At 47.3% G+C, this 19,190-nt stretch overlaps 1 protein-coding gene across 1 annotated transcript in view; it reads right to left on the bottom strand.

Moving 5' to 3' along the window:
• The window catches only part of DOCK5 (dedicator of cytokinesis 5), a 186,354-nt gene that overhangs the window by 24,927 nt on the left and 142,237 nt on the right, over nucleotides 1-19,190 (bottom strand). The window contains exons 29-39 of the mRNA XM_054578985.1: nucleotides 18,926-19,020; nucleotides 17,167-17,245; nucleotides 15,745-15,845; nucleotides 13,524-13,582; nucleotides 13,075-13,229; nucleotides 12,194-12,279; nucleotides 9,802-9,961; nucleotides 9,015-9,055; nucleotides 8,272-8,362; nucleotides 5,252-5,371; nucleotides 2,163-2,252 (exon numbers count right to left, since the gene is read on the bottom strand). Coding sequence (XP_054434960.1) covers nucleotides 2,163-2,252; nucleotides 5,252-5,371; nucleotides 8,272-8,362; nucleotides 9,015-9,055; nucleotides 9,802-9,961; nucleotides 12,194-12,279; nucleotides 13,075-13,229; nucleotides 13,524-13,582; nucleotides 15,745-15,845; nucleotides 17,167-17,245; nucleotides 18,926-19,020 — 1,077 coding nt within the window. The remainder of the gene's footprint in view (nucleotides 1-2,162; nucleotides 2,253-5,251; nucleotides 5,372-8,271; nucleotides 8,363-9,014; nucleotides 9,056-9,801; nucleotides 9,962-12,193; nucleotides 12,280-13,074; nucleotides 13,230-13,523; nucleotides 13,583-15,744; nucleotides 15,846-17,166; nucleotides 17,246-18,925; nucleotides 19,021-19,190) is intronic.

Genomic DNA, 19,190 nt, shown 5'->3' with positions numbered 1-19,190 from the left:
CAGACCCAGGGGCTCTGTGGGTGTCTCTCAGCCCCTCCCACAACAGCTACCTTATTACAGCAGGGCACCCCCCACCGGTCCACAGAGGGTACGTCCTGAAACCTCAGAGAGTGCTGAACCGCATATATACTATGTTTTATCCTACACATACATACCCGTGGTAAAGTTTAATTTATAAATTAGACACAGTAAGAGATTAACAACAGTAACTAACAGTAAAATAGAACAATTATAACCATATATTGTCATAAAAGTTATAGGAATGTGGGCTCCATGTCTCCCCCTCTCTCTCTAAAAGTACCTTGTACTGCCTGTGTCCCCTCTTCCCACAAAGGAAGCGCGTCACAGCTTCTCCCTGGCGTGGCCGGACTGCCGGGGTCGGCCCTCCTGCACTCCGGCGCGTTCACAATGAAATCGGGGTTATTTGAACACAAGCACCGTGATACCTGGGGAGCTGATCTCATAACGCAGACAGCGCCTAAGTGACTCAGGGGCGGGGAGCGTCCACAGTGTGGGGACATCCCAGGCAGGAAGCCGCAGGATGACGCGCCATTTCATCACGCTACTCAGGATGGCGTGCAATTCGAAATGGATCAATGGTTTTTTCTGTAATTTTCCATTTAACATTCCCAGACCACAGCTGACTGGGGGTAACTGAGAGCACAAAAGGCACATTGCAGACCAGCGGGGACTATGCTGCTCTATCTCGGCGAAGGTTTCCATCCGCTGTCGTCTTAGACGGGTGACGTGTTGCACTGCTAACACACCTCAGTTTAGTTCATGAAATTAAGGAGTGATTTTTTGCGTAATGGCAGGGGCTGGAACAACACCCTGGCAAATGCCTTTCAAAGTGATGCTGCGACCATCTCCTCACCTAAATGATTGCATGACGGTGGGTAACCTGACCTGCTGCGACTCCTCTATCAAACCTTACCAAATTAATATTTTGCTGGCCTACCACTGGGCACCTGGAAGACTATTTTTGTTTTCCTCCGTTGTTTTAAAACAGCTGACCAATGCCAATGGCCAGGCGTAGCACAGAGTTCAGGAGACTGTGAAAGCAGTGGGTTGGCCAAAAAGTCCATTTAGCTTTTTCCTTAACATGAAAGACACGTTTTTCATTTTCACCAATAACTTCTTCAGCTTGGATATTTTGAGTATGTCGGCTATCTTCCACGTGGTAGAATGTTGATCATTCTCAATTAATGTCTCAACTTGATTGTTATCAACTTTAACTGGTCTACCCGACCATGGAGCAGCATCCAGCGAGAAATCTCCAGCAGGAAGCTTCATAAACCACTTTTGACATATCCAATCAGTCACAGCACATTCTGCATACACTGCATGAATCTTTCCTTGCATTTCAGTTGTTTTTGCTTTTCTTGAAATAATAAAGCATAATACACCAAAAATGTTACATATTTTCTTCCATCTTCAATATTAAAATGGCTGCACAAAAATTCACCAATTTTGGTAAGTTTTTTTGAAACGCACGCTGATACGACAGCTGTCACAATACAACCTATTGAAATTGTTTCTAATGAAGTTAAAGACAACTAAGTGCTACTAGAGCCATCTTGTGGGAAAAAACAAACAAACCTTTTGGCCAACCCAACAGAGTACTCCAATGACATCCAAGGGACACAGGGAGGCAAAATTTGGGGATTAAGTTCTGACAGAAGCATTTTGCAACTTAACCAAATGTGCACAATGGCACCTTGAAGAAATAAAACAAGGCTCCAAAATATGTAGTCCAGCCATTCAGCGGGGACCCAAAGATGTGGACCACAGAACAAGCAATTCAGATGAACAGAAGATGTCAGAAAACATCTGAATTACGAATGGTGTTCCCTGAAGGCAAAGTGACTGCAAGAGAAGAGAGGCAGGGAGACACAGAGGGCCCACAGAGGGACAAAAGGCACAGGGACGGAAGTGGGGGCTGTAGACAGGGGCCCTGAGCCCTGTCAGGAAACTGGGGAAATAGAGGTGACAGCTTTTGGACCTCATCTTTTTTTCACTTTTATTTCAATCCAGGTTTACTTTTCCACTGCAAAGAGCATCGTTTATCCTGCCTTTCTGAAGCTTAAAGAAACCTTCTTGTGAGCCCTCGCTTTAGCACCCAGGGTGGGGCAGGGGGCTGGCAGGCTCTGACCCCGACTCACCAGGAGACTGCCAAGGCCCTCGTAGTCGAACACTTTGCTCTCGTAGGTCTCGGCCAACTCTTTGCTCAGCTTGATTGCCTTCTCCCACATCTTTAGAAAAAGAAAAGTGGAGAACAAAGTCGTCATTGATCTAGCTGTCAAAGCCACTTGAGAGTCACTGGCAGAGTCACGAGGGTCGGGTTCCAGCAGATATTCCCGACATGCTTCACATCCTGGATTAATTCAACCTTCCTGCTGACATCATGCAGCTACTCTATCTTGTCTGCTTTGCCAGGGGTATCTCCTATAATTCTGTTTGCAAACCATGAAGAACAAACACCACGTGCCCCTAGACAAAGCCATACTGACCTTCCAGGGCAAAGCACTAGAGACCAATGGAAGTGGAGGGACGCCTGTTCCAAAGCCCTAGGTCTTGCGAGTGTGAAAGCCTTGTTGGAGGGGAAAGTGGTGTGGCTCAAGTTGTGTTGCGTGTGCGTGTGTTTGTATGTGTGTCCAGTTAGGTTGTCTGGGAGGAAGGAGAACTGGAAGAAAGGCTAACTGCTCTGTTGTGTGGAATATGGGAAACTGTGCACTAAGGGTTCGCCAACGCTCTCTAGAGCACTGATTTTCTGTTCCTCACGAAACTGTCTATGTCGTCAAAGGGAGTTTCAGGGAGTGCCTTGGAGCTTGCACGACGGTGTCCGCTACAGCCCACTGCACATACCTGGCGTCTGAGGCTAGCATCCCAGACTGATCTCCCTGCTCATTTTGGCATTTCACAACGTGTCTCCACAGTGGCCACTATTAGTGACTTCCTAAGTCATTCTTGTCAACCAGGTGCTATATTCCATTGTTCCTGGCTGCTGAAGAAATGTGTGTGTGTGGTTCAAACACAGTTGTAGGATATTTTAAAATAAAATCTTTTAAAAAATCATCATTTGCCAAATGTGCCCTCTGAAACTTCAAGACCTTGGTCACTGAAAAAGCTCTGAAATGTGCCACATGGAAATTATTCCCCATCAGCTGGGCCAGGCACAGAATTCTCGGATCATTTTCACCAAAGGCCAAGTAATACAAGGGACAGGGAGACAGCCTAGCACAGCAGTGCTCAGAGTGTGGTCCCTGGTCTCTGAGAGTCCCCAGGACACTTCCAGGGGACCATGAGGTCAAATCATCCTCTCAATAGTACTAATGGTATTTGCCTTTTCCAACTCTCTCTCGTGAGGGTGCCGCGCAGCTCCGCAGAGGCTACGGGATGTGTGACATCACAGTGGAACGCATGCAGAGGTAGACAGGAGAATGCTGCTGTCTCCTGTTGCCCCAGGTGCCGGAGAGATTTGTGAAAATGGCAGACGCCACTCACATCGCTAATATTCGGGACATATAGGAAGTTTTTCAAAATTCTTAACCAGTCACAGGCTTCCTTACTATCACTGTTAAAGTAAGTAAATATTTAAAAATTGTATTAGTTTCTAAGAGGATAAACAGCCATAGATACAACCCGTGAACAAAGCTCTTGGGGTTCTTGGTGTTTTTTAAGTAACAGGTGCAGAGACCAAAATGTTTGAATAAATCTATTTGCTCTCTAAGCCTTAAGTTCTTCATCTGTAAAACAGGGATAAAATCTGCCTAGTGGGGTTTTAGGGTGATTGCATTACGAAAAAGGTCGGGAAATCACCCAAAGCAGTAACTGGAACCAAACAGACGGTAGCTATTTTATCACGATGGTTATTTGGCTAATTTATTTATTTGTTTAGCCAACAGGTTCCCCTGATGGAGAAAGCAAGGGTGGCTGGGCGGGCCGCCCACTGCAACTCTGCAGGCCTCGGAGGCCCGCAAGCCTGGGGTCTGTTTTGTTTGGACAGCAGATGCATTGTGTGTCTTTTCTCGCCAACCTCTTCTGTATATTTTTCTCATTAAAAAATTTTTTTTTTCAAATTTTAAATGTAAATGCCTTCCAGGTGGACATGTGTTCTCCAGTTGACCACAGACTCCACAACTTCCCGGCCCAGTCTCATGCTGACTTGACCTCCTCGCTCTGGGGGCACCTAGGCTATGGGACGGGCAGGGAGTGATCTGGGTACCAGGGCGCCAGGTGTTAGCAACCCCCTCCAGTGAATGCGCTGGCGGGGACAGTACCAGCTCCTGGCCCTCGGCAATAATTAAGAGGGAGAGTTACTATGCTGGAGAGTGAGGCTGTCCATTGTATTCTCCATTGGGTTAAGTGTCCTCAAAATAATGGATCTTATTGCCTTTCAAATGTTAATTTATCTCTTCATTTTCTCGCCCATTAAAAATACCAGGGTTCAAAGGTACGCACGGGGAAAATAATGAGTGAGCCACGAGTCATTGCTGTATGATGGAGAATTTGTCTGGTTTTTGTCCAGAGTCCCGGGAGGAAGCTGCTAAACCCTCGGAATTTCCCCAGCGACAGGAACGTCTTGGTTATTCATGGTGGACCCTCCAGCCACACCCGAGTTTACACTTCTGAGGGGACTCACGGGGCCCCTGCAAGGAACATCCCCCGTGTGATTAGAGGGTCAGACCTGGAGCTACGTGACATTAGCCAGATCTGAAGGAGGGAGGGGGCTGGAGCCGGAGTTCACTCACGGGGCCAATGATTCAGTCGACCAAGCCTATGTCATAAAACGCAGATAAAAACTCTGCGCCGCAGCTCGGGTGAGCACCCCGCGTGGGGAGCATGTCAGCTCTCCCGGAGGCCCCGGCGCCGGGAATCCACAGAGAGGGCCCAGGGGCCCTACCCCTGGGACCCTCGCCGCCCCTGCCCTGTGTGCTTCCTCATTCAGCTGGCCCTGATCTGTGTCCTTTAAGGGACGACTGTGACCTAACCACAGTTGTTCTAGCAAATTACCCATCCTGAGCGGGTCACAGGACTCTCCCCCAAATGTATAGTCAACTGGTCAGACATGTGGGCGGCCTGGGGACCCTGGGACTGTGGCTGGCGTCTGCAGTCAGGGCTGCCTTGTGTGGGACTGTGTCCTTCACCCCCAGGCCTGTGCTACCTCTGGCTGGTCAGCGTCCGAGTGCACTGCAGGACTGCTGGCATTGTCCCCTGTCCCCTCACACACAGGGGACGACCCAACACTCACTTTGCCTTTGTCAAAATAGGATATGATTTCCTGATACAGCTTCTCTTTCAGCTCTTGCTGGGAATAAACATAGTAGCTGTCCCTCTGAAGCAGATGGGGCACACAGGGCTTGTCAGACCACTGGAAAGCAAACGAAAGAGATCAATGCAACCCACCAGTTAATTCAATTACTTAAAGGGGGTTAACACACATTTAGTTTAAAAAAGTCATAGAAATACTTGCATATATCTGCACCTCATCCATATTGCATTTTAGATTATTTAGTAAACACAAAAAAGTTGCACCCACAGACATACTGCATGCCAGCTTTGAAACCCGTGGCACGCTGCGTGGACCACACGCAGGGCAGCCCCAGGGAAGGCAAGAGCGAGGCGGGGTCGTAGCCAGCGTGACAGCTGTTGTGTTGAAGGTACAGCCACACAGATAAGAGAAAAAGATGAGAAGTATAAACGTGGAAAGGAGGGGGAACAACCCTCACTATGTACAAATGGTGATTGTGTTCTTCACAGTCTATGCTTCTCAAAGGGCGCCAGCCAAGAACTACCCCAGACACAGAGGCTGAAGTCCCTCAGGGGGATTAAAACCTGACCTATTCAGGGATAATTTAAAAAGAGATTGCCCATAAACAGATAACCATGCGAAGATAATAGAAGAAGTGAGTTTAGAAAGAATAAACCCAAAATGATAAGATAGCCAGGCACAGCAATGTGAACGTACTTGATGCTACTGAACCATACCCTTAAAAATGGATAAGATGGCTGATTTTATGTTTTGTGTATTTTACCATAATTAATTAAAAAGAAAAGATATCTAGGAATCAAAACAGCAAGGAACATGGAAGAGTTCCCTTCAGAAAACTTTTACATACCAAGGAAGGGCACAAAAGCAGACTTGGGCAAACAGAAAGCCATGTCATGCTTTGGCATAAGAAAATGCTATTTCATAAATATGAAAATTCTCCCTAAATTAAAATTTTAAAGTTATTGATTCCAAAGTCCATATGGAAAATAAACAAATAGAAATAGGTAGGAAACTTGGAAAAAGGAGAGCAATGAAGATAGTTTTATTAACTACTAGGTAACAAAACACACTCTAAAGGATTAATAATTAAGAGTGTGGTACTGATGCGTGAACAGACGGAACCCCATGCAAAAGTATAAAAATCAAAAAAGAGACTCTCCCTGCCCCATACAGGGATTTACACATAGCAAAAAAGGGTCTCATACCAACGAAGAAAATATGGACTGTGTTACGCATCCCTTACAGAGTAGCTATCTGGGGAAAAAAGCTGTATGCACACGTCATACCTTTCTATGCCAGGGGAGGAGAATTTCGGTTTCTGAGTGGCTCAGATAAAAAGGTCCGCGGTTACGGACACCAGGCTTCCTTGCGGACCATCCCACCGTCAATGAGCCGCCCTCTGGAACCCACGCACAGGAAGGCTTTTAGTGCCTCAAACGGAACACGAACCGTGAACGGCTGCCTTGGGGAAGTGGCGGGGCCATGGACGACTTTGTTTAATTACAAAGTGTAGAACAATGTGCATGTATTATTCTAGTGTAAAAGAAAAATGAAATTACAGAAGAAACAAGTCACTGGGGGCACGAATGGAGGCAGGGAGATGTAGCAGCAGGGCCAGGGGGCGGCAGTGGAGGCCTGAGAAAACGTGGATGGAAAAGGCAGGAAGCCAGGGTGCGGAGGACAGAGCTGCGCTCCTGTGTTCACGCAGCGTCATTCACAGGAGTCAAGACATGGAAACCACCTGAGGGCCCGCGATGGATGATGCTGTCCATGCGCAACGCAACTACTCGGCCACGAGGCAGAAGGAAACCCTGCCATTTGAGACAGCACAGACGGAGCTGCAGGGCGTCACGCTAAGTGACACAAGTCGGACAGGGAAAGACAAGTCCTGCATGGCAAGGAATCTAAAAACGCCAAATTCATGAAAACAGAGAGCAGAATGGTGGTTACCGGGGCTGGGGCAGGGGGCGGAGCGGGGGCAATGAGGGGACTTAGGAGAGATTACAGCGTTGCCGCCGGTAGGTCAGTCAGTCCCGATGATCTAACACACAGGCAACAGGATCGTTTTATAAACTTCAGAGCTGCTAAGGGACTAGATCTTAATCCCACCACAAAAAAAGAAATGATAACTAAGTGACATCATAGAGGTGTTAGCTACAGTGGTAATTACGTTGCGATGTATAAATGTACCAAAAGATGTGCATACCATAAATGTGCACAGCATTACACGTCAATTACATCACAGCTTTTAAAAAAGTGCAGAGCTTAAGGGCACGCTTAGGACAGAGGGGCACGCACCTTGCTGGTGGAAAATGTGGGAGGGGTGAATAAAAGGTGATGATGGGTATGTGCCTGCGTAGCTGGGTAGATGGTGGTAAAATGGAAAGAAAGGAGAGGAAGGAACAAGTCCAAGACGGCCGTGGGAAATTGGAGCTTGTTACTACTGATGCGTGAAGTTTGCTGAAAGAACAGTTTATCCGTGCATCTGAATTTGGAGGAGTCGTCAGAGCCAGGAAAAATTATCTGAGATGCATGACGTGTAGATGTATTTATACCCACGACACACTATAATTTTACTTACTGAGTGAGTATAAATAGGAAACTACTTCTGTGGCATTATATTTACTTAAGACTCACGTCTCTGCAGTTTTACAAATTTTTTATATATATATTAAGTGATGGATGTTTGTTTCTTCAATTACAGTGTCAGTTACTAGGGGCCTGTAAGTTGCACTCTGCTTCCTAAGGATTTTAAAATCTATGGAATCGCTTCTTTATGCATTCATCCAGTGCTAACGGACATTTTTCCGATCTTGATCTGAAAGTTAGCTGTGCCCACGTAGAAGGTACAATAACACTCTTGGATGCAAGGCTCTCCCCCGAATAAGGATCATTCCCATCACAATTCCAAAGCACACAGGACTCGGCCCCCTAGGATGGCCAGTGACAGGCTGGGCTCTGTCCTCTGCCGCGTGGACATCGGCAGCTGCCTGACTCACCTGCAGAAGCTCTGCGTGCAGGAGCAGTGTGCAGGCGGCCTCGGTGTAGTTCTCACAGTCACGGTGCAAATCCCGCAGCTTGTACAAGTACCTGGTAGGAACAGGAGGGCGGGCGGTTTGCCGCTGGGGGCCGCTCCGCGCGCGAGGGCAGTCCGCAGCGAGCCGCAGCCCGCCTCCCCACCTTTTCCTTCCCTTCCCTCCTTTTCTCTTCTCCCCCTACTCCTCTCTTCCCTCCTGTCTTCCTATTCCTTTAGCCTTCGGTGCTGCTTTCCACCACTGTGCCTTTCCTACTTCCTCTGCTCCACATTTCTTGTTGAAGGCAGTCGTGTCCTTTTACGTTTATGCCGTGGAGCCCTCTGGGAAGCTCCTAAGAGCTATGGAATCTCTTCCCAAGAAAATGCACATAATTCATGTCCATGCGCGTCCCAGGTTCAGGGTTCCCTGGATTCCAGGCTGACATGCCTTGACAGAAGGCGAATTTTCAGGCCTCTCCTGGGCAGACTTTCCCGATCGGTTGGCCAGCACCTCCCACCCTTCCTGGGAATCTAACGCCATCCTCCCTAGGCGCTCCCCTGTGCTGTCCTTACTGTCTCTGTCTAGAGAGGGGGCCCTTTCACAGGGGAGCGGTATCACAGCCTCTCAGAGCAGCAAGCACGGGGCTGGGGCTTAGCATTTGTTGACGGGAAAAATAAATAATAAAGCCGTGACGTAAACAGCAAGCGCAGACACTGCCTTCGACTTACCTTATGTATATGTCCTCTCTCTTCTTTTCCTTATAGAAATTCTATAAAAAGTCCAAAACAACAATGTAAGTTAAGAGCCATTGACCAGCTTGCCATGAAAATGGCCAAATAGCTACTTCTGCTTTTCAACAGCGTCCCCTCTCCACTGAGCTGATTATTTTCCTTTAACGGAGATGCCCACAAGGACAGGACGTGACAGTTTATAGAGGAGAGAAGGTGAAGCGTTTTTAGGATGAGGCCTCTGAGCAACTTGGGGGAGCTTTCTAAGGGAGCGGACAGCTGGCTCTGACGCAGGCCCCCGATGGTGCGCTTTCCCGGGGAAACAAGGCGGGGGGCTCCCGGGTAAGTGAGCAGAGGCACCAAGGTCCGTGGTCCCAGAGGCTAAGTCTCTGAAAAGGCGACTGAGGCGGCCGCCATCCTGAGGGCTCCAGGCGCTCAGGTGACACGGCTCACGGTGCAGGCTCCTCTTGCCCGCCCGCCTGCCCGCCCGCGCCCAACAGTCCCAGCCGCGAGGGCCTGCCCGCCAGCAGCGCTGAGGGACCGGCCCAGGACAGCCTTCAGAAGGCACGGGAGCGCCCGTGTTGCACTTCCCAGCCCTGTTCCCAAATTAATCTTCAGGGACTGTGGTGCCAGCATCTTACGACTCAGCAGGACAGACTCCAGGAAGGGCCCCTGGGGCCTTCGCGTCCCTGAGGCTGGCTTGGCGCGGACCGAGGTGGGAGCAGGGCGGCCTGCCCGCCCCCCCCCAGCCCCCCCCACCATGCTGCGCCAGGGCCGCGGCACCTACCAGCACGTTCACGGTGCAGCTCATGCGGTTCTCCTTGCTCTCGTCGTGCATGACGATGGTTCTGTAGTCCAGGAGGTTCTCCAAGAGGCTGCTGACCAGGAGCGCGAAGACTTCCCCGGAGCTGGAGAGGTACTTGTGCTTCCGGCAGTGTTCCAGGAGCCTGAGGGGAGGAGTGGGGACACAGGCCTGGTCTGAGCCGTCCTTCCCACACCATCTGGGAGCCGGGCAGTCCCAACAGCAGGTGGGGCCAGGTGAGGAGACACAGCCTTTGCTGGCTTGTCACAGGCCCCAAGCGCCACCTTTCTTCACAGCGTTGGTTCAAGCCACTGGGAATCCCAGCCCACAGCGGTCCTGCTTTGAACGTCTCTCTGTATTTTTGTTGTTGTTGGTTTTTGTTTTCTTGTGGAAACTACAAAAAGGGGAACCTTTGCCCAAAAGGCTTGTTTATGCTTTCTGGTCACTCTACTCAAGCTGAAAGAGACCACCCCTGTGGGGACCCCCGTGGGCGTTCCAGATGGGCCTGCGGGAGCGCCCAGAGAGGAACTGAGGACGTGGGCATGCAGTTGGACCTGTGGCTCCTCAGACACAAGTGTCATTTTCAGAGAAAAAAATGAACAGCGGTAAACGAGTCTGAGGCCAAACTTCAGCTCTACTTCTTCTTTCTGGGGGCCCCAAGAGAGCAAAGCTTCTACCAGAATGTCTCAGATTAGAGCATTAGAAGAAAGCTTGGGGAACAAGAGCAAAAGAAGAGGAAGAAATGTGGTCAAAGAATTAGTCCAGATTCTAGGATTATTCTCGGGCACGGGAGATTTGCATGATCATATTTTTGTGAGCTAGTGATCCAGGAAGAATAAAGAAAAAAATAAGATATGTATGTGAAAAATCAGCTATAGGACTAAAAAAATGAGTAGTTTATCATTTGCAGATATTTTGGATGTGTTTGCATGTGCTTGTAATTTCTCCATTTAATTCCTGTATGAGATCAGAATTGCAAAGGTGATAAGCTGGGAGTTTTGAGGCCTGTTTGAATAGGCAGATCTGATGAAAACAGGATAAAAAGATCCACATGTGGTCTTATCAGCCATTAAAAACATAAGGACTTCTGATACTTTCAGATACAGATGAGTCATCAACTCATTCCTGAGTACCCAGTGTGCTGGTTCCCTAAAAAAAAAAAAACAACTTAAGACCTGGCTGGTGTGGCTCAGTGGATGGAGCACCGGCCTGCACCAAAGGGTCATTAGTTTGATTCCCAGTCAGGCCACATGTCTGGATTGCAGGCCAGGTCCCCAGTAGGGGTGTGTGAGAGGCAATCGCACATTTTTTTTGATAGGATGTTTCTTTCCCTCTCTTTCTCCCTCCCTTCCCCTCTATCTCAAAATAAAAACATTGTTTTAAAAATCTTAAAAAACAAAACAAAGTCAGGAGCCTCGTCCTCAAGCACCATCTCTGCACATGTTCCCATGAAGCAGGTGAATGATGAAATGACCCAGGCACGCCCCCAACAAGTCGGTCCACATCATGGAAGTTCAGGAAACACAAGACACGAATAGTCTAGAGCAGTTCCAGCCCCGGCGATGGCAGGACGTGGCGACGACAATAAAGACAGTGCCCAGTGCCCGCGCCAGAGCAGCCAACACCTGCTCTGCATCAGACCTGTAACGGACACTAGGAGAAGCAGGACCTCAATTCATCCTCACCACAGTACCAAACTACAGATCCTATTATGGTGGATCAGAAAAAGAGAGGTGTCGGATGGGTGTGCAAAGTCAGAGGCCTGGAATGTGGAGTAAACAGGACTTGAAGCTCAATCTCTCTCTTATTTCAACATGCAAGTGTTTTTAACCCTCTTTTTATGCTGTAATAACCTATGTGCAAAGGAGAGTTAAGAGGACCTGAGGGTGATGGGTGGGGGTGGGGTGGGGGCGGGGTGCTAATGTGGGCACAGCGGGGGAGTGAACGTTGGACTGGGAGAGGGGCCGTGTAAAGACCAGCCCACGCACAGCAGCAGATGCCACTGGTGTCAGAGGTCCTTTAAGGGCACAGTGTATATTCAAATGTAAAGTGGACCTTGAAATGTGTCTTCCCTCGTCCTTGAAGTTGTTGCTTTGAAGCCGTAATTAGAGGTATTACCACTTCTGGTGAAGTTCAGTAATTTGAACACTGGGCAAAAATGCCTTGTCCCTCCCTCTCCCTCCCTCCTTCCCTCTGCTCTGCGCTGGATGGCCAGGCTGGCCAGACTCACATCGGACAACCCAGCACCAGCAGTGGGTGGTGGGTGGCCCCGGCGACGCCGCGGCTCCTCCGTGGCTGTGTAAGTGCAGGGCAGACCCGCTTTTCTCCATCTCTACCTGATGCCATCCACCTGACGTTCTGGGTCTGAAATACTCACAGCTTTTCCAGAAGGACCTTGTACTGTTCGTCTCCTCTGCCGCCTTCCACCTCCTGGTCCAGCTTTGTGATCAGCTCATTCTCAAACTGAAAGCAGAGTCAGAAGTCCACAGGGCAGTGTCACACCTTAGAGGAGGACAGGAGAGACACCCCGCCAGCCCCTGCAGATTGGCCCAACCCCCTTCTAAATCGTGCATTATTTTCAGCAGAGTTAGAGGAAGATCGCACATAACATCATCCATTAACAGTGCACTGAGGCCCCAGAGGAACTTTCTGAAGTAGCCTCATGTTTCTTCAGCCTTTGCTTTACATTCGCAGCAAAAAATTACCCAAAACATTATTTACCATTACAACTAGGCATATAAAAATAACTTAATGATTCTAATTTTCTAATGTTTGGTTCCTGTCTCAATCTTGGCAATGGGACTGCTTTCGTTCTGATTTTGCAGAGCTCCATGGCCGCAAGGCTCTCCTTTCAATATTAATATGCTGTATAGATAAGGAAAACGGAACAGAGAAAAAACATAAGCAAGCTGAGGTCAGAAACGAGAGCCCTCTGCGCCGCCCCCTTGATCCTCTGCCCAGCTCTCTGAGCGGCACCGCAGCAGACGGGGTCAGAAATGCATGACGTCATTATTTTAAGAACCCAGACACAGAGGGCGGCTTCAGGGAGCACACTGAGCAAAGGGGCTGCTTGGAAGCTGCCCCTGGTGGCAATATCTGCTTCCATCTGTATTGCTTGACAAAGCGAAATGTAAAAGAAAATGTTTAGACCAACTCTGATTCATATTATTCAGGCTAGGGCTGCTCTATATAGAAAGGAAATAACCAAGAGTTGACTATACATGCATTACAAAGATTATAGGTCTGACCACCTCTTACCATATGGAAATCGCCGTTTCCACTGAAATTGAACTCACACTGCATCATATCAAAGAAAATGGGGATGGTGGCTTTCCGGAGCTCCGCTTCAGGGGTCAAAGTGACCTCTAGAATGGGGCCCACCATGGAAGGGATGAATTTGATTTTGTGGGGACCTGAAATGGAAGTAAGGAAGACATGTAAAAATAAATTCACTGGAAGTGCAGTGTTACCGTCTTCTTCCACAGAACCCTTAAGAAAAGAGTAAGTTTATGTGAGTAAACCAACTCATTTCAGAACTGAGTGACTAAATACTGTATTTTGATAACAAGGGGATGGCCTACCAAGAGTCAACGCTCACTTCCAGACTCACAGACAAATAGGTCTTAGGGTTACTGGAATTAAAATGAAGACAGAGTTCACCGCGGCCCAGGAGCTAAACGTGGGCTCGCTGAAGGGTACACACTCACCCAGGTTGTACCACATGTCGCGGATCCGAAAGCCGAGTTCCTTCCTCATGTCCCCATATCTAGGAAGAGCATAAACCAAGAGAATGATTCGTAGTGGCAACAAGTACTTATCATAAAATAGGGGGGAAAAATAGCCTGTGTCCCTCTAGGTCACTTTTCAGGCAGGTGTTGAGGCAAGGTCCCTTTAAGAGATGAAGCTGATATCCACAGAGCCCCACAGGGGAGGGGGGCTTCACCAGCAAAAGGAGGGACATGTGTAGATGGAAAATGACTGAGAAGCTGAGACCAACGAACTGATTAAAGGGAGAAGAGTGAGTAACACGCGGGTTGCTGCTAAGCAAAGAAATAAAACAGAAACACTACTTAAAAGGATGATACATGGGTATGATTTATATAGCAATGTAACTGATGTCTAACAAACATGCTAGATTTATATATTTACATTGGAGTAGCCCATATCTAATACCACACTGGGAAGCTCTGGACATACATTCTCAGTGGGGGGATATTGTTCCCAAAGGGGTGAAAATTGGTCCTCGGGGGCAAAAAACGTCTACTGTTTTGATGAATAAAACACAGGAATACAGACAGCAGACAAAGAGGTTAAATGCACACATCTGTTGGATTACTGTCAGTGCAAAGGTGTGATTAGAAAAACGGTGTCTAAGAAGGTTACCTATAGGAGTCACTAATGGGGAAAAAAGTGAGAAACGTGGTTCTCATACACAGTGGTTTTGGGGGAGGTGAGTAAGAATGACCTGGGACAGCTCTTAAAGAACACACACGTCTGGGGCCACCCACGCTGCGTACCAGGTCAGAAGCGCGGGGCTTGGACACCTAGAAACAGGGCGGGTCAAAGCAGAGCCTGCAGACGTGCCCGGGGGACTCTAACGTGGGCCTGCGACCATCCCACAGGCGGCTCTGCATTTCCCCCTCGAGCTGCTGTTGCGCCGAACATACGTTTCAGATTCCTCATTTGGAAACGCCTTCAGGAGCCAGTATAAAAATCATATTCAAAATTTCCTCTTACTATTTCATTTTAACAAAACAACATAACCTAGTTTTATTATTAAAATTAAGTAAGTGTATGTGGTCACTATCTGGCTCATAATAGGCAATCAATAAATATTTCTATTGTTTATTAATACTGTTGATGGTGCTTCTACTGAAAATAAGAGAAGTCTTGGAAATGTTCCATCACATTTCTATAACCTGAATATATACAAATGTCAGCTCCCCAGGTATGTCTCTTCCCTTGTGCATGTGTATTTTTACATGGATTATACTTACAGTCACACTTTGACCAAAACCAGAATCATTAATGCTAACTATCCACTTCACCAGACTTGGTGTCAACTAACTTCACATATGGTTAATCAACCAAAATCAAATCTATCCTTGAAAGAAATTGCATCATTTAAGATATTATAAAGAGTGACATTAAGGCATCCATCTTAAAAATCAATTATCTTATTGGTACCCTCCCCACAAAGAAATGTATAAAACAAGTTTTACTTTGATCATTGAGAACACAATCACTAAATCTCCATCTCAGTGTTTGGGGGAGGAACTAGAGGTAAAGGGATGCTAAATAATTTGTCAAGAATCCCAGATATCCCATAAAGGGGAACAGAACTAAAATTTCACGGCTTTTAAATGGTCAATTTCTCAAGTTCTTTCTAACCACAGAGCCTTTGAGTTTCCAGGCTCCTGAAGAACTCTGAAACAGACCTGAGACAAAAGCCACAGAAAGATCCCCTCTAGCTCTCATCACACTTATGCGTTAGTCCATTTTGCAATCCAAGCAAGAAGCTGCACAGCATGTTTGGGTGATGCCTTAGTGCTGGCTTCTGTACTGCAGTGACCGAGAGATACCAAAGCAGCCTGCTTTGAGAAGCAAGGGTTATAGAGGCACTGTGCCTGCAATTTGGACAAGCTGCCAGCAGAGGGCAGCTGTTCTCAGAGATGGGAGTACTGCCAGCCTTCAGGCCTTTCCACGTACAGATTCTCTATAAAGAACGTGATGGGTGGTGAAAACATGAGTGGGGCCTTGAGAAGAGATGTGAATTTGGGGAAATATGAGGTCTACAAAATAATTATAAGACCTGTCTCACTAACAACATGGTAGCCAGGGGACAGTAATATTTGTGATACCCCAAATTTTGCTCTGAAATGGGAAAATCACCTGCTCAATCTTGAGCAAGTTTAAGAGGACACTTACTTTTTTACAATTTTGGTGCGCTTGGCTTCAGAGAAGGTTTCAAGCTGAAGGGACTCGTGGGTGAGAAATGCGACTGCCAAATGGAAGTAATTGTTCCAGAGCTGTTCAAAATTAATTGTGTGGGTGAAAAGAAACGGAAAATAACATTAATAAGGGGTCATCATATAACAGTACCATATGGTACAAGTCACTGGCCAGGGATTAATTATAAAAAAAATCCACACTTCTTTCTCTTTCTTGTGTTTCAATTATTCACACCTGAAAGTTTTAACACTTAATATTAATATTATACTTTAAAAAAAATCCAAATGGTTATATTTGTCTATACTCCTGGGATAAAGGCAAACTACTTCCAAGAACTATACCTATTTATAGTAAATAGTTTGGCAATATGTATCAAAAGCCCTAAAATTCTGCCAAACTTTTGAACTAGTAAGTAGTTTAGGACTTTATCCTGGAAAAATAAGTCATGGGTATTTAAAAAATATTTAAAACAAGGAAGGCCCTGCCACAGCTAGTTCATCTAACAGAAAATGGAAATAATCTAAATGTTCACAAGAATATGGCTAAATAAATCATGGCCCAACCATACAATGGAGTATATTAGCTATTAAAAAGACTGAAAATATTTAATATCATTGAGAAGATCACAGAAAAAGCAAATAAAGTAGATTAACAGGTTATCAAAGAACTTAACAGTTCAATTTCATTTTTGCATATACATACAAACACAAATACAAATACAACACACATATACATATATGCATACACACATATATACATATATGATGCATCTATTTACCTCCTCTACTTATGACTCTCCACTTTTAACATCCCACAGGCACACACAAGGGCATACAGCAAAGCAAACCCCGCCCAGAGCGTGCAAGGGCACTTAGGCCCCACGAGAGCGGGGCCCTGTCTTCCCTCCCCACGGCCTAGGGTGGTACTCTGTACATTTAAATACTCTAGTATTTGTTGGACGAGTGAATGAATGGAGGTGCAGCTACGGGTCACCTGTTTTGTTACCACTCTGGACTCTGAAGGAAGTGCGTATAGGAGCCAGTCTGGAAGGTCACCACAGGCAGGTAGAGGAGCGCCTGCGAGCCGGTCGGCAAGCACGTGTGCATGTGTGTGGGTTGTGTTAGCAGCGGAAGGTACACTATTTGCCTTTCGCTTTTCTTCTTTCTGCTTATTTTTATTTTCTACTATTACTTTTTTCACATGTATTAGTTCTCCAGGAAGAAGAAAAAACCCTGTTTTACTATGTGTGGAGGACAGAGTGATGTGCTTTAGGAAAGAAGAAAGGACAAGAACACTTTTTCATGGGACAATGATAAAATCTACACTGTTTTCCAAAAGGAACTGTTCTCTTGCTTGGGTTCAGAACTCAAGGAACTCCCAGGGGAGTGGCAAGCTCACCTGAAGCTCGAAGCTCGCCTGATCCATGAAGCACCGCGTGAGCACCTCAGCGAACTGATTGATGGCACGCAGGAACACCCTGGGGGAGGGCACACTGGCTGAAAAAGCAACTCCGTGCCCACTGAAACACCTCCCACCCGCGTTAGAGGCCACAGCAAACCAAACCCGATTTGGCAACAGACGACCTTTAGATCCCTCACGGTCCTTAGCGACCAAGGACAGAGCCCAGTCTGCAGAGGACGCTGAAGGTCCATTTCTAGAACTGATGACAGCACCACTCAAGGCTGCTTCCCTGCGTAGCCGGGGGTGAGAGACAAGACGACAGGCCTCGTCTCCTGAGGTTCAGACCAGGGCTCCCTGCACTCTGTCATGAGGCGTCCATTTCAAAGTCTATGCACCTGTCCCCCCACCTGCACATAGTCAGGAAGGGTTTTTCTGTCCCCCCACCTGCACATAGTCAGGAAGGGTTTTTCTAGTCAGGTATCAGGACCTTGTAGAGTTGACAAAAATAGTGAGAATCATGAGTTACTTTATTTAGCTCTTTCAAAAATTCTGAAGCTCTTTTAATGGAAAGTGTATTTAGTTCACTTTGCTTCCATTCACCAAGTATTTGTTGTGGGCCAGAAACGACAGGGCCCTGGCTTAGGTTTTGCCTTGAAAGAGAGTTCCTGGTCTCACAATGTTTGCAGCTGGGCAGGGGTCGTTTGCAACCATGACAAAAAAACATGGAAAATTCGATGAGAGGGTATAAAGATGGAAATCAAAGGAAGAGAAGATGACATCCAGGACAGAGAGGCTTCCTTTGGAGACGGCATCTGAGGAGGACGGCAGGAAGGAATGGGTGGCAGGCTGACGCACAGAGGTGAGGGGAAGGCAGGCAGGCGGCAGAGCAGCGGGAGGGCACACACGGACTCATCCAGGGCCCGGGAAGCCGTCCGCATGGGTGGAGTGCAGGTTGTACATAGAGGGAAAGGGTGGAAGACAAGGCTAGAGACGCAGGGTGGGCCAAGGTGCCAGGTCTTTGGCTGTCAGAATGACAGTGACTATATGGTGCCACCAGCAGACGCCAGGCAGAGCTGATGCTGACGATTCAATGAGGAGGCTGCAGCTGAGAGGGGCCAGGGCAGCGGTGCCGCAACCAAGAAGAGGAGCACGTAAACCAGGCCCATGGACGTGGGAGGATCCTTGATTGACAGATGATGCATTTGCGGCCCAGGATTTAACAGCTTCACAAACGTCAGAGGGCTAGTTGCCAGAACCAAGCACAGTGACCCCTGAACAACACAGGCACCGGGGCACTGACCACCCCCCACTGCCCTGCCCCGCACAGTAAAAAATCCACATTTAACTTACTCCCCAAAACTTGACTACAGGCAGCCCTTTGCACCTTCAGTTTCACATTGGCGGATTCAACTAACTGCGGATCAAAAATAGTGTTTTCAGCCCGAAGTTGGGAACTGCAGATGCAGAGGCCTGGTTATTCTAGTAGCCCATTGTTGACCAGAAGCCTTATCAGTAACATAGACAATCAACTAACGCATATTTTGTATGTTATATGTATCATATACTGTATTCTTACGAAAAAATATGCTAGAGCAAGAAGATGTTATTAAGAAAACCATGAGGAAGAGAAAACACATTTACTGTATTTATTGGAAAAACCCATGTATACGTGGACCCATGCAGTTCAAACCCACGTTGTTCAAGGGCCAGCAGTATTGGGTCAGTTGCCTCAGGGCCCAGCCATGGGCAGCCTTACCTGCTCTGAGTCATGTTCATGACCATCCAGTCTTTCGCGTAGACATTCTTTCCAATCAGATCTTTAAACATGATAAAAGTTTCCATGAGGAAGTCCTGCAGAGACAAAGGAATGGCTGGAGAAAAACTGGATTACATTTCCTAAATCCCTTCCCAGCACGTGGATGAGAAGAAACACAACAGAACAAGACATTCCTAGTCCCGCTGTAGCAGCCTAACTTTTAAATAAGGTTTAGGGGATGAAAAAGCATTTTTCACAGCTATCA

This window comes from Pteronotus mesoamericanus, unplaced genomic scaffold (genome assembly GCF_021234165.1).
Source record: "Pteronotus mesoamericanus isolate MK-2021 breed Mesoamerican mustached bat unplaced genomic scaffold, CSHL_Meso_final contig_502, whole genome shotgun sequence".
Taxonomy (NCBI): Eukaryota; Metazoa; Chordata; class Mammalia; order Chiroptera; family Mormoopidae; genus Pteronotus; species Pteronotus mesoamericanus.
The sequence above is the reverse complement of the archived record's forward strand: the minus strand, read 5'-3'. Positions and strand labels throughout refer to the sequence as shown.